The sequence below is a fragment of the Strigops habroptila genome, chromosome Z (assembly GCF_004027225.2).
Source record: "Strigops habroptila isolate Jane chromosome Z, bStrHab1.2.pri, whole genome shotgun sequence".
NCBI classification, from domain to species: Eukaryota; Metazoa; Chordata; class Aves; order Psittaciformes; family Psittacidae; genus Strigops; species Strigops habroptila.
The window spans coordinates 68,877,159-68,892,978 of NC_044302.2; the positions used below are offsets into that span (position 1 = coordinate 68,877,159).

At 36.5% G+C, this 15,820-nt stretch overlaps 1 protein-coding gene across 9 annotated transcripts in view; it reads left to right on the forward strand.

Annotated features, from left to right (window-relative positions):
- NFIB (nuclear factor I B) overlaps positions 1-15,820 on the forward strand; it is a 169,764-nt gene that overhangs the window by 143,465 nt on the left and 10,479 nt on the right. For 3 of the 9 annotated variants that reach the window (XM_030512277.1, XM_030512280.1, XM_030512281.1), the window contains exon 10: positions 2,307-2,389. The exons of 2 other annotated variants lie outside the window; for them this stretch is intronic. In XM_030512277.1, the coding sequence (XP_030368137.1) occupies positions 2,307-2,389 (83 nt within the window). Of the gene's footprint in view, positions 1-2,306; positions 2,390-3,308; positions 4,347-11,252; positions 11,342-12,561; positions 12,637-15,820 lie in introns of those variants that run through there. 4 more of the 9 variants (XM_030512274.1, XM_030512275.1, XM_030512279.1 and 1 more) reach the window with 3 other exon arrangements.

The window sequence follows — 15,820 nt, forward strand, 5'->3', positions numbered from 1 at the left end:
TTTTACCTGTTCTTTTAGTACATCAAAGGTTTTGGTAAAAGGTGGTAGAGTATATCTATATCCTCCCTAGTGGTCTGTTTCGGTGCTTGTGCCTTTCAAGAAGTTTTAGCAGCAAACAGGAATCTATTGCTCTAAACTTTTGGTCCAGAACAGAAAACTGAGAAAACTGAGTTACTATATAGCTTCAAGTATTCATGGTTTCATTCTGCTTCCTCTTTGATGTGATTGTCCCCGGCCTAAATAGCTGTTTCAAATGAGGGTGGGGTTTCTGATACAAATGTCAAAAAGAACAAAAACAATGTTAGAACTGCTTTGGGATATTTTCTGGTAATCTGACCATACTATTCATCATTACAGAAAGCATACCTAATCTGTTCATTGCCCTACTACTATGGGAAAAAATTGGACTATATTTTCAAATGAAGTTGGCACCCAGTTGCTTGTGCAATTCATTGGAACTTGGGTACCTGATTCCCCATGACCCTGAGAATATCTCAGCTTAGATATTGGAAATAAGGCCTCCTCATGCTTCCACACGACTGTGCAAATAACTACTTGCCTAAAGATCCAATGTCTGATACTACAGAATGCAAACAAAAATAAAAAATCCCCTACGTACAAATTTTGTTTGAATGTGCCAGTTCTGAATATGAGATAGTGTATAAATGTTAAATGTTCAGTATTATGGTTTTCAGAGCAATGCAGTAGTCTTATCTGCTTGGTAAAGCCTTTTGAAACTAGATTGGTAACTGTAAGAGCAAAAAAATGAAGGAACATATCTGGTTGATGAAGAAAACAGCAAATAATGAGGGAACATGTCCCACTGATAGATAAATTATGCATGAGTACATATAAACTGTATTATCAGTCAGAATAGACCTGCCACACAGAGTGCTAACATTAACTTAATGGAAAAATCAAGACTAAATATACTTTACGGCATAGTTCTATTCGCAATAACCGATTGATTGGTTCAAGATATATATAGAGATATATAAAGCATATGCTTGACCAATGAGTTATCATTGTTATTTAGTCTGATGAGAACAAAATAGTAACTGATAGCACTGCTTTTCATTCTGAAATGCAATAGCAAAATTGTTTTGAATGAGAAAGAACAGCAGGCATTGATAATACTTGAGGAACCCTGTAGCCTCCACCATAATTTCCTTCTAATAACTGATTAATATTTATGACAGTTTTTCAGTAAAGCCTGTTTACTGTATAAAACATTATTTTTTTTTTAATTGTTAAATTTAATGGCTTTCATTTGCTTTTATTTGCTATATGACTTTAATACTAACAGGCCAATTCAGTAAGTACTCCAGCACCTCACTGGTGTCCTTGTGTATGGCTTTTCAATTATGGTAGTTTTGCTTTGTCTACTAGCAGGTTTCCAGGTTGTGATGCTGCAAGTTGCAGCGTGGATATCTCCACACTGGGAAGCGTAGTCAGACCACCTACCTTGCTTCATAAGTACCACCAAAAGCCATGAGAGGGTAATGGCTTTTAGGAATTATTGAGAGAGACCAGACAGGAATGTGACCTATAGGTGAAGGATCCATATCCTGTAACTAATCCCCGCATCACCTACAATTCCTTTTCTTCTCAGAAATGCATTTCTTTAATCTTCCATAGCAGACAGTGAGAGACTTTCTGAAATTTTCCCCCTGGGAAAATTGTTTTCTGATGCATAGGGGAGTTGAATATTTAGTATTATATTGCACAGTAAAAATCAGCTCCCTTCTGATGACAGTACTAATTAGATTACAACCTATTTCCAAAGGCCTGTAAAGACATATTTTGTGCCCCTTAAGTAAAACGAACTTTTGATTCCAATTGTTGTTGTTGTTCTACAGTTTGTGATGGGCCTTCAGAGCAGTAAGAGTAATAACTGAGCATTAATATTTTCTCTCAACATTGTAATCTCAGTAATTTCACTAGTGCCTTAGATTGGTGTAATGGAAATGAGAATCAGGCTTGTGATTCCTTCAAATACATACCTTATTTAATCACTTCGAAATAAAACCACAAACCAGAGCAACTTTTATTTAACAAGAGACATAATTATGATTTACATGTGCAGTTTCCATTGAAGTTTATAGGAATTTACACATGACTTTCCCAATTTGGTCCAATTTTCGTTTTGCATTCTATTAAATTTGAAATAAAGGAATACCACAGACACATCCTGTATATTGCAAAATCATAACTCTGGATCTCTCATATTTGTACTGTACCTGCACAGGGTAATAGTTATGATAGGTTGGCATTTTTATCAATCTGTTTTGTTCTTCCTTAATCAGCCTACACAGCCTCAGGCACATCCCAAGCCAATCGATATGTGGGACTAGGCCCAAGAGACCCATCCTTCCTACACCAGCAACAGGTGGGCAAGTTTCACATAGGTGTAATGATATAGAGAAGCTTTTGCAATATTACCTTCCTACGTGCTGCCACTCTTATCTTGGATTAGACTGGGATCCTGAGGGTTTCAGTATTTGTCATCTGAAGGTGAAGTGTATTCAAAACAACTGAACCCTTTGAGAAACATCATTATAGCATATGATTTCGTACATTTGTGCCATCTTAAGGAACTTCTAATCATATTTCTTTCTACTATTTTATTTTTCAAGACCTCATTATGTGTATTCTTTATTAGGATTTTAGGAAACAGAATGAAGTTTATAATGAACAAATACTAATTTCAAAATCAGTTTAAAAAAATAAGCAAAATTTCCAAAGCTAAAGGTCCAACTTATTATTTTAAAACTATTTTTTCCCCCAGATGTTTAAGCCTACATTTCTTCATTTTAGTTCTAGAAGATGAGTTATAAAACCAAATTCTCAATGCAATCATTTATAGTTTAATAGGTTTGAATTGGTCTGCTGATTTCAAACATGATAAAACCACATTTTTGTTCTAGTTTCTTACATCATTTATGTTTCAAGTAGCATTTTAAATTTCACATCTCATTAATGCTGTAAATTTAATGCAAATGAAGTGTTTACCCAAACTGTGGAAATATACAGCCGAGATTAATGGTGGCTTACAAAGAAATTAGCTGGACTCAGTAGCAAGGCCATGCATATACAGAAATGCTACATTAGAAGTAACAGGAATAAATTCAAACCCTTTAGAACATATTTTATGATGTGTGTTTCTGTTGCTCCTGTATCTTAACAGTAGAGGACTTTTTGAAATTAATAGCATGTAAAATGTTATAAGGAAAAAAGCTGAATGTGGCAGTATCAAAAAGGACTGTTAAATAGTCCTTGGTATTTATTATACTATATTTTCTTCTCAGGCTTGAGTTCCTGTTAACGGTACACATGACTCTTTCATTTTTCAATAAAACCTGCCTGTTCTGTGTTTGCTGAGGTACAGCTGAAGCATGCTTCATGAGGAACTCTCTACCCCTACCCACTCCCAGGGCAAGGTGGCAGTATGTCCGTTTTAAAGGTCACCACATGCGGAGTTCAGAGAAAATCGTAAAGATGACCATTTATACAAGATAGTTGATGCTTTGCCAACTTTTTTTTTAACCAGTGAGACCTAACTGGAAACATCTGTACGCTTTTATGAAAATACCAAATGACAATTAGTGGGTTCACCAGCCATTCATTTTTCAGTGTATTTCTTGGTGTATTGCTTTGTTTTAAACCTCTCAAATATTGTTCTATTATGAAATGTGTTATAATTACTATAACATGGATCTTTTATAAAGATACACTGTATACATTCATTGCAATTAAAAACACACATGATTCTTTTTAAATACAGCACGTAATTCTGGATTTCATGTGAAGTTTTACATAGTGTCCTTTGAAAAGCCTCTGACATCCAGTTAGCTTGGGGATGTGCAATTTTTTTTTTTTTTTCACTACAAGTTTTCAGACACAATTTTTTCTGAAAATTTGCTACTGCTTAAGCCCAATCCACTTTCTTCCAAGTTCATTGAAAGACTTGTCATATTCCATTCTTGTCATATGCCAGAAGGTAGTGGCAGCATCCTTAATTTTCTCTTGGCTGAGTTTATGGACATCTAAATTGTATACTACTCATTTCATTCACCTTCTATATATTTCTAGCTTTGTGTAGCTGAATATAAATTTGGAGATTTCAGCAGTGTCATAAGAACATAAAGGTGAGAGGGATCTCAGGGGTCATCAGAGTCTTTGGTGTTTACATGCACTATGTCTTATAGTCCCTTTCATGGTAAAACATGTGGCCAGATGGCTTAGGGGAGGGGGAAAATAAATTAGGTGGTCTCACATGCACTTCATAAACAGAAAAATTCCTCAATGCCACTGTATGAAACCAATGTTCTCCCTTGTAAAGTATATTGCTTCATAGTCTCGTTATATTAATTCAAGAGCATCAACTGGTGACCAGTGAGCTATATAGTAAATTTAAAAATTGTGACATGTTTTCATCTTTGCTGTGAATTCTCTTCTGTTCTCATGTGTGCAATGGATATATGTGTGTGTTTACCTGAGTGTGTTTAGGGTGGGCACATGTGTGGGTGCTTACACACTTAAATACATACAAAATCAGGGAATAGTATGTACTGCTGAAGCCTTGAAAGAAGAGAAAACTTTAACAACAAAGCTTTTTCATATGGTTAAATATGAGTATATAAGTGTGTATGTGTAAGTTTCTAATTAATTAGTTACCTTCACTCACTTAAATTTTAAGACATCTCTGAGATGACAGTGCCATATATGTTTATTACCCAGAGAGTGAGGCAGAGCACTGAGATTGTCCAAACAATTTTTGTAGAGCAAAGGTTATCCTTTGGTAAAGCAGAAATGAGATTGATTTACTATGTCCTTTCATTACTTTAGAACAATTTAAAAGAGACCACTCTTCTTGCGGTGGATTTTAAATGCATTTGGTTAAAGTAGCCCATGATGAATGAAAAGAAAAATCAGAGGGTACATGAAATAAAGGCAATCAATCATTTTGTACTAGTGGAAAGAAATTCTAAATTAGAAAGCCAATGATTTTAGTTCCAGAGAGGTCTTTTAAACATTCACCATACCCTGTAATGCACATTGACCCCTTTAGAATAAATATTGTCACCGGTACATTTTTTACTTCATTGGAGGAGTCTTTATGAAGATTTATTCTCTCTGGTTATGAGAAATATCGGCATGTACTGTTGAGTACTTTCCGCTGTTAAAAAGAACCATTATATAGCCTGTTTAAATTGCAGTAACCACAATAAATTTAAAAGTTACACATGTATTTTGCAATAGGCATTTACATGGAGTCTTTTGACAAAGTGATAGTTTGCTAGAACTTCCAGTAGACAGTTCAGCACAACCTACCTGGAATATTCACATTTAGATGCGAAGCCCCGAATACAACTTTGAAAGATGGTGCATAGTAACACCAATGGGAGAAGTTTATTTGCTTTTACTGATCTCAATACTGTAAAAAATATACTGTTACAACGTAGCATGCTACATTGACAGTTAGAATGGCAGTGTTGTAATGAAGAATTGTAACTATGCAGTCCACTTTCTGCTGCAGTTGCTGGTGGGTCTTGGTCCCCGTTACCTGCCTTGAAATGCCAGGTATTTCTATACTGTGACACGAACAGTTACAAAACATATCTCTTGTTCAGTGGCATCTAGAAAGTCACCTGTATCTTATAATTTTGTTATTAAAAAGCCATGTCATTCCTCCTCCCCATTGTTATTACAAATTTTTAGTGACTACTTGGTTTGCTTTTTTTTATTCAGCATCAGCTTCTGAGAGTAGTTAAGTGTTGATAATGTAACTGCAGGGAGGGCACTATAAGAAAAGGCAAGGGAAGTGGTAAGAGCCAGTACCTGCGTGAGACTGTTTTTCTTAATTTTACTATTAGTGCCTGGTGGGATTATAGTATGAAGTTAGATCTATTATTCAGTGCTCATCATCTGTGCTGAGAAACATCTTAAATGAATTGCACATAAAAGAAAGGTTGGATAACCTTCACAATTATATAGAAGCATTTCTCTCCAGCTCACCCTGCTTCTTTCTCTGGTTTACATCTACTGAAGGTTTGTGGTTTCTAAGCCTAGATTAGAGGAGGAAGCAGCAAATTGAGGAAACACAGTCAAATTCGATCTTCTGCAAGTGGACACAGTCCCTTGCCAGATTGTAGCTGTGCCTCCATTCTTTTGGCTAAATAATTTTAATGGAGGTATCATTAGTTCAATAACGATGTCTTAAGGAGCAGAATTCTCATGGTTATTTGATGGCATTTCTGTAGCCTCCTTGTGTTACTGTTCTCAGTGAATTTATTATGTTCTTAGAGACAGGTTAATGTTGTTTGTGGTTTAAAAGCTAGAATTTTGATAGAAATACTAGTTGTGCACTTTACCTGTGTAAATAATATAAAAAGATACATGAAAGATAGATATTTGTAATTATTGCAAATAAATACAAATAAATACAGTTTCACAAACTTCTGTTGGAATGAGGAGATAGATAACTGACAGGTTTTCTTTCTTGGATGTTTATTTAATTTTAATGCACCTTGGATCTTTGTATGGGTGATTTTATTTTTAATCAGAAAACATAAAGAAACTTGTAGCTATTGAGGCCTATGAAGACAATGACCTCTAGAACTTTCTGTTCAGTTACAGTAAACTGTGTTAACTAATGCTGGCTGAGTTACTGAGGAGCTTCTGAACTCTTCCAGTCTTTGCACTGATTAATGCAGTGGCATGGTTTTCACTAGAACTTGGACTTTCGGGGTGTGGTGTGTGGTGTGCATGATTTTCACACAGCTGCGATGTTTATGAGTGAAACATTTGCCATGTACATAGTAATAAGAAACATTTCAGGTCTCTAAAATGAAAAATCAGAGAACTGTAGATAGCTTTTTATTTCCTACACACCAGGTTGCCCTGCCTCTTTTGTAGGAAGTTGTTCTTACCAGATGCATCCTTTAGTTACTGAATCATACAGTTCAAAATGGAGTTCTCTTCATACTATTCATCATGGAAATTGTAAACTTAAATGTCCACTGAACACAGAGTATCTGTTTGTAAAACGTTTTGGGTGGATGTTGCTTTTGCTTTCATCGGAAAGCTGAAAGAAGAACACAAGTGGACTCTTAAACAGGACTTCTTAGTAAAGCCAGGAAACAGGTTATCAACAGTTAGGCTGTTCTTATTGTGTCCCTTATCATAACTGACAGTTTGACGTAAAACCGGGTCACATGACCACAAGGGAGGTATGTAAATGGATAAGAGGTCACCTTTCACATAAGCTTGCTGGAAAGGAAACACATTTAAAGGAAGTTGCAGTCAAAACAATGATCATATGCAAATGTTGAGTTTTATGGGCTTTTTTCAACCAACAGAAGCTATAGCACAGTCTTCTATCACACTTTCCAAAATATGTATCTACTTCTGTGGTGGCTATGGCTACTTTCACTAGCCATCACAGAAACTTGAAATGGATGTTAGTCTTTAACAGCCACTCTTTAAATAGGAGAAAATAGACTCTGCTCAAATATTAACCCATAAAAATTATTCGGACTAAGATTAAAATTGAGCTGTTCGCTGTGGGGTTTTAATGTACCTGGGATTTGAATACTTAAAACACTGCTGTAGGGTTATGCTTGCTAGGTGTCCAGTTTAAACTGAACACGCAGATACAGTGAAATTTAGCTCTTGGGTAGAACTTCACATTAGCACGTCTCGCAGTACTGAAAAGTGCAAACCACAGTCACTTCCCTGGCATCTTACAGAGGGCAGGAGAGGAACAGGGAGGTGAACACCTTTAAGGCAGGTGGAAGAGTTACGTCTACAGCACTGCTTCTTGCCTGGGCTGTGGTTCTGTCCCAAGATGCAGCTGAGGTGGGTGAAGGAGTTGCACTGCCTCTCTGGAGAAACACTTGCAGTGGGCTTTGTGCTCTCCCTTACTTCATGAGTGTAGCAGTGAGGATGTGTCTCAGGAATGAGAGACTGCAGCAGTGAGGACATGTTGCTGCAGCTCAACGTGTCAGGAAATGGCTGGGCTGCCTGTGAAGTTTGGCCACCTGCTGCAAGGCTGGGCATCCTTTTCCACTTCAGAATACAGACCCATGTCCTTTTTTTGTGTGATTAGGTGAGAGATAAATAAAAAAATCAGTGATAATGTTTTGTGGATGGAAGGTGTTACTGAAGTGATGTTTATGTGACTTGCCTAGCTGAAAATAAAGCTGTGGGGCTGAAGAACAGGCCTTTCCAACAGGCTTCTAGGAAAGACTTTTCACCACATCACATGCCAAATCAGGTCATTTGTTTTGCATTCATAGCTTGTTTTTGAGAAAGTTAGTAATGTTTTTCAGCATTTATTAAATGTCTCATGAGAACTATTTCTCAAGGCCTTCTACTGAGGAATTGAAGTTTTCTCAAGTAGCCTTTAAGTAGTTTCCTGCCTTTCCCTTTCACATGTCCTGCAGAGAAACTTTTTTAGATGGCTTACTGTGGGTGAGAGTGAATGTGCCTTCGTGTCTCCAGCTAAAACAGAGACATGATTTTAGAGGCCCCTTAAGTTACTCTGAAGACTACAACTTGCCAGAAAACTTTCAACATGACTCCAGGCAACATATAGCACCCAAAATACTGTGCTAAAATGCCCTACCTCCTCCCAAAGCTGGGTACTCATGCCAGGTCTGTGTCCCCAGGCTTTCCCTAGAGCGCTGTTAGGACGTCCTCCAAAGGCAGCGTTCCCACTGCCGCTGTGAACAGACGTCTTCTTCCGTCAAATGGAACCAGGGCTCATAGAGCTCTTCTAAGCTTCTCCAGCCTTTTACCCAGATGCCCTCAACATGTGAGGGATGCAGGCTTCGAAAGTGATATTTCTGCATACTTTTGAAAGTACATTTCTAAATCTTAGACATTCTGATCTCTATGCAGGAGTGATTTGGGAGAGGAAATTTTATGTGGGGGAGGAAAAGAAACCATTTTCCTGGCAGGTTAGAATTTAAAGACAACACAGCAGCTATATGAACCTGCTGAGGAGTGTGAAGCAATAGTTCTTAACATTGGGAAGGTGCTTAGCAGCATAGCTGATGTGGTCCTGGCCTTGTCATACAGATGTGCAGATGTGCAGTTCTTCAAGGTGCTGTCAGTACTGCAAGTATGGCACATTTGGTGCAGTGAATAGCACTACAGTTTACATTAACTATAGGTGTGGTGTAGCATGAGTCTTCATATACATGCGCATGTGTCTACAGATTATATATGAAATGCACATGTTCTATTTTTACCATTACTGTATTCAGATGTATAGTATTGAGATATGTATGACAATATAATATGAAGTATGTCATTATTAACATTATGAAATAGGTTTGAAAAGCTCTTTTTAGAGCTTTCTTAATGATAAATTTAACATATTAACTGTATATGTGGGAAGTTTTCATACACACTGTGGGAAGAATACAATGATTTAGTGCAGAAGCTGATTCACTAAAATGAAATGTATCAATTCCTTACTGTTTTCCCCACACGGCAAATGCAGTCAGGTTCCTTAGCAAGTTAAGTACTTGCCAGATTTTTGAGCTAAGCCTAAGTGCATAAACTCATTTGGTGACACTACGTTTGTAATTTTAGTATTTTTTATGGTTCTAATCAGCCGAAGGACTTTTATTTGTAGATTTTATATTTCATGAAAGAAGAAAAGGGGTGTGTGTTAACCTTTCAGTCTTGTGTTTCAGCTGGATGTGAGTTTTTATAGCTAAGTTATAAAGCTTTAAAATATGCATCAGTAATGAAGATGACGTTCTTAAGGATTATAGCAGAAACACATCTACTGTGCATTGAGTAACTGAGCTGACATATTTTACTATGTCTTTAATATTAAAGTCAAGTTTAGAATAGTGTTTTGTGTAGTGACTAAACCAAATATTTACTTACCCCTTTCTTCAAACATATTTAATGTATTATTCACAGTTACCTCTAGCAAACTTTTTAACTGCATGTTCCCTTTTCTGGTTAGTTTCAAGTGGTTTAGTCATGCTTTTAATGGCCTTTAGAAGGTCCCTTTGAGTTCTTTAGATAACAAACAAGAAACAATCCCTATGAAAATATCAGAGACTAACATTTCCATTTCTCAGACCTTAACAGCAGGAAGCGTATGAGTCTAACAGCCAGACAAGGTCAGGTTTGCAATATTGTCTTGTCCTTAGCATTTGTATTTTTCAGGAAAAGACTGCAATTAATTGTTCTCCTGTGAAAATAGTTTATTGTAGTTTGTTTGCTGTAGCATGTGCTATCTAAAGGCTAAAATGAAAACACATTGAATGCAATTAAACTAAGCAACAACATTATCTTCAATTCAGAGTGCTGTATAATATATAATCATACAGCAATATATATACAGCATGATTATACAGAGGTTAAAATGTATGGTTTTTTATGAGCCAGATAAGTTCACTTCCTTAAACTTAAAAATAAGCAGTATATCTTTTCAATAAATCTGCTAACACTATAGGGCAGCTGTTAAATAAACAGAGCTATAGAGGGTTGCTTGAACAATCCGTGAAGGCAAAACTGGTGATCTGAGGATCTGGGAAGAATTTGTTTCAGCTGACATTTAGTACATTCCTCATTATATTAAAATGCAATAAAGTATTTTAAATGCTATTATTCTGAGTGTACAGCAAGATTAGATTATTTTATCAGCTCTTGCTAAGTAATACCACTTTCAGTAACACTAGATTAATAAACTTCAATTACAAAATACCTTTACGCTTCTTAAATAGCGAGATTAGGACAGAGAATTTGTTTAATTTGAGCAAATTTCCATAAATTGCATGTCTTCTATGTTTCATGAAATGCATGCTACAAGATATCGATTATATTTGACCTTTACTTAATACACAGTATATAGAGCATTGCTTAGAGAAAACAGCATTTTAATTTCCTTTCTTAAAGTATCTTGCTATTGAATATTAACATTTCCTTTTATTCCAGCTCAATTTGTAATCTAATAATGGCTAATTGTTATGTGCTAAACACTAGTTACTCTTTTATGCTTTATTAATAGAGGAGTGTATTAAAGTAGCATTATCTTAAGCAAATCTGTAGGCATTTATTTCTCAGAATAAGTTATTTTTGTTTGCTTGTTTGATCCTTTAAAGTTACTTCTTGGGAAAGTAAGGCTTTTGCCATGTACAGTACTAGTTTGCATGTATTCATTTAAATACTAAAAACTGTAGTACTGCTCAATCCATATCTGACTGCTAGGTTTCAATTGACAGCTGAGAATTTGTGACTGGACCATGAATCAAAACGGCAGGCATTTATACCCCAGTGCCAGTGAGGATACATTGGGAATTACTTGGCAAAGGTAAAATTTTAATTATTTCCACTCCTACACCACCTCTAAAAAAGTTGCATTGGGCTACAGTATCTGTGTTAGTGGACCTATAGAGGAATATTTGACAGCATTTGACCAATACATGCGTGTAACATTTTTCCGTACATATTCAGGTTATCTTTAGTGTAAGATGAATTGAGAAACTGCCTTAAGCACCTGAAATGACAATGCTGTGCTGTCAAATGCATAGGTTTCATAAATTCAAGGGAATACTGATCTTAGGCTTTAAAAATGAAAATGTAATTTGCAGTCGTATTTGGGGGGGCTTAGTGGTTAACACAAAAAAAATTGTGCTGTTACAGCTATAGATGAGTATAATAATAAATGTCTGAGGTGGTGGTGGTTTTGAGCAATGAATAACCATACTATTCATAGAGACTTCTATGACTAATCATAGTCAGCTGGTGTAGATTTAGGTCACTAACATGTACATGAAGGTAAGATAAAAACCATCTTATTTCTCAATTAAATAACAGAATAATTAGGAATGATTTACACAAAGGAGAGTTTATTTTTGTATGATAAAGGAGCAAATATGATAAACCCCATTAACCTTTGGTACATTGATAAATTACCCATTATTATCTTTTACATCTCTTGATATATAATGAATTATAGTAACAGTAGAGGTGTGTTTCTAAATAGGTGTGTAACGAAATCAGCATAATTGTGATACATCAGGTTTTCACCTCTTTCATGTGCAGGATTATGTGCAACATTCAACACTTAATGGGGGTTATATGTGTAAAGCCTGTGGGTTAGAAGCCTGTCAGATGAAGTATCAGCTACTCACTCTCAAAATAATGAAATTCTCAAGTACATTTAAGATCATTTAGGTAACTTTTTTTTTTGCTGTATAGATGAAGAAGATACTTAGAATCCATTAAAAACCCAACAAGAAACAACAACCTTCTTTTTTCACAACCACAGTCCTGTGATAATAACTGTATTCCTAGATACAGAAGGTGAGGGGAAGTTGCAAAATTCTGTAAGGCTCAGTTAGGAAAATGTAACCTTGGTCACTATGTGAGAGAGCAAGAGCGTATGCAAGAAGCAAACTTGAGACATGAGAGTGAGAAAAAGTGTGTGTGTGATTGTATGCACGTGTACATGTGTATATGTTTAAGTCTGATGACATGAGCTTGAGCCTGAATCTCAGCCACTCATTACACCATTGATATTAATTCCAGTGGGACCACTCATAAAAGCCGGCATGATGGGTCTCTTTTAGAGCATGTTGAGTATTTGCAGAATATTCACAGACTGTAAGTAAATTTTCATTGCCAAACTGTACATTTTAATTCAGCTACTGCCAAACATGTTTTTATTCCCAACTATTATTATTTATACTCATGCTTGTAACGATCCTTTTGTGTTAGTTTTATGGGTTAACTGTTGCTTTAACACTACATTTACACTAAGTTAGCATTTCCTGCTTTTGGTCTGCTGTCTTGACACAGGAGCTTTGTACAACAGCTGCTTTGTTCTTGGAGGTGCTGAGGGGAGCTCTGTTCTCAGAGTGCTGAATTTCCTTCTCGGCTCTAGCTGTAGGGGTGTTCAGCTTTACAAGCATCATTTTCTCCTCCCAGCACCACCCTGCATTTGTGCTGTGGCAAGCACATTTTGGCAAACACAAACATCTGTTAGAGCAATGGTTCGTACCCTCTGCCTCTCCCTCTCCTCCCTCCCTTTGCACCACCCCAATCCCCTTGGGCAATATTTTGGAATAGAAGTATCAATTCATAACAATTGAAGAATAAAAAGTATCCTGATTGATTGCAAAAGTGTTCACAGAAAGAAAACCTAATGGTTTGTGATCTTTTTCAATTAAAATTTCTAACTCAAAGGGTTTTGCCTAACTCTGTAATGCAGAACATTATGTTTCCTCTCCATCTAGGCAAACATCTTCAGAACACTTCCTAAGAAATTAGTTGTATTCAAGCCAGACTTGCATGCTGCCATCCCACAGGAAATGGGTCAGCAATCCATTAAGATGCCATTAGATAATCTAATTTGGAACTTAATCTCTAAATTAACCATGCTCCATACTTGAAGCATACTTGAGAGAATGAAAAAAAGTTTATGTTTGATTCGATAGGGGAGCCGAAGCGTGAAGAAGGCTGTTTGTTTTTTCTGTAGCTGTGGTCACGTCTCAAGCTGTCTGGTAACCAGGAGAAACCAGACATGATGTAATTCCAGATTGAACTTGAACTTCAGGGACTTGGAATGGGGGAACAATGGACCATAGGAATCAATAATGTCCATTTTCCACATGATTATGTTTGGAGTTTTAAGTTAACCTTTATGGGAGAAGCAGCAAGAACAGCAGTGTGACCAAAATGAATGAGATGATCCAGAAGCAAGATGTTAAAGCAAAGAAAACAACTTCAGTAATATTTTCTGAGCAGCACTGCAGATTCCAGCAGGATTAGAAAAGTTCCTGGTCTGCAGTGAACTGGTTGGCTGTTCCGAGCACTCTTTGTTCACTTAGGTAGGACAAACTTAATCTTATGTTTCCTGTCAGATGATTTTTGGCAGCACTGCTAGGGAAGGAGGAGCATATTATAGAGAATTCCCAAGTCTAAACTGTGTCTTTAACCCCTTGGTTACTCCAGTTTTCTACCTCTTAAGCATCTTACCTACAGTTGTTTCTCTTGAAGTAGTAAAGCTACATGGTTTTAGTTTTATTAGTTTGTTTGTTTATTTTATTTTTTTTTGGTGCAGTTACGGTTAGCTGCATTATTATTTAGCCACGCCAATTTGATAAATAAACTCTTAGTTATATTTTATAAAAGCGTTAAAGTAAAAAATCCAACAGATTAAAAGTGGAAATGGTAATATTTGGGGGGAAAAAAGCAGTGTAGATGTGGAAAGTGGAAAGTCAGTTTTTCATAGGCGACCCAATGGTCTCTGCTAACCCAAGCCCATGTTCTCCATGGTTTGGCTCTATGGCAGGCAGTTCTCCGCTGGGTCATAGCCCCTTCTGTGTGTTTTCAAACCTCATGTAGCCCTGCCTCTGCACCAAACACTCCTGTGTGCATGGTACAGAGCACAGTATGGGCATGCACCATTTCTATGGGCCCTTCCTCTGCTGAGGATTTTCTTTGTTAGCAATGAGCTCTGTGACCTCTTCCTGATCTTTTCTTATTTTTTTTTACAATGTCACAAAGAGGGGATAGAATAAGAACTACAGCAGAATTCCTTTTTGCCTCCTCTATCTGCTCAATGTGTGGTATGTGCCTGCTAAACTATAAAAGTCATCCTAAATAAAGCTGAGATATACTTAACATATTTCTTGAAATAAATGCTCACCTTGGAGGTGAAATTTAGCACCTATGTAACTAGAGATACCAGTTTAGAATGGTAACAGAAGTACCACATTAAGTGGATGCTGCAGGGGTGGTTATTCCTTTGGCAGAAATGCACAAATGGGAATTTAGCCAGGGCACTGAGGTTAGCACAGTTGCATTCCCAAAGTTCATACAATCTTAACAGTTTGAAATGGCAAAGTTCCCTGTACTTGTGTGAGCAAGCGCTTGCTTAGTACAGAGATAGATGAGCTTGGTGAATCACTAGTGCCACTTCTTTTGACATTGAAGGCATTTCTACCTTTTCTGTCCAAAGACTGACCTGGCATCTTAGAGGCCTGATCTACCTCCTCTAGAGGAAGAAGATCTCTCTCATCTTAGAGATCTGGTCTACCTTCTCTAAGCTAGTGAATTCATGCATAGGGTAGTACAGCTGCAAGAAGGAAATACTGGTTTAGGTATAATTTCTGAATGATGAAATACTTTCACAGACTTCTGAAGCTGTAATAGAAAGAAGGTAGTAACTCGTGGAAAATAAAAATCTTGAAATCCTTCAGATTTACTTAGATCTAATTGGATTTGTTTTTTTATTGCATTTAGTTAATTAACATTATCATGCTCTTCATGCTATTATAACCTCCAGAACAAACTGTATGTACACATAATATTAGTACTGTTTGTGGTCCATTCCAGTAATATTTTAATCAGAGGTTCTTGAAAGAGCAATTACTATCTTTAAGAGGAAATCATGGCAGAAGTCTTGATTGAATTAATATGTGGAAACTGTAATAGAAACTGTAAAGGAGAATGTTAACCTTATAGGATGTTTGCAGACATTTTCCTTGCTATTTTATTACATTTGAACAGATAAATATGTTATACTTGATGTGGAGGGAACTGATGACACATCTAATAGTCTAGTTATAGTGAGAGAAAACTCTTTCTGGTAGTGAAATTACTTAGTAGTATAATGCTTCAGGAAGGTGGTCCTGCAAATCATACTCTCTCTCACAAAGGCTGCTAGTCTGAATCTCACAGCGGTTCCTGATGGTACTTCTCATGTAATTTTCTTCCGAACTTAGCCTGGAGCAGATTTTTGGAGGTATCATTTAATATTTCAAGGGATGGGCATTTATATTAT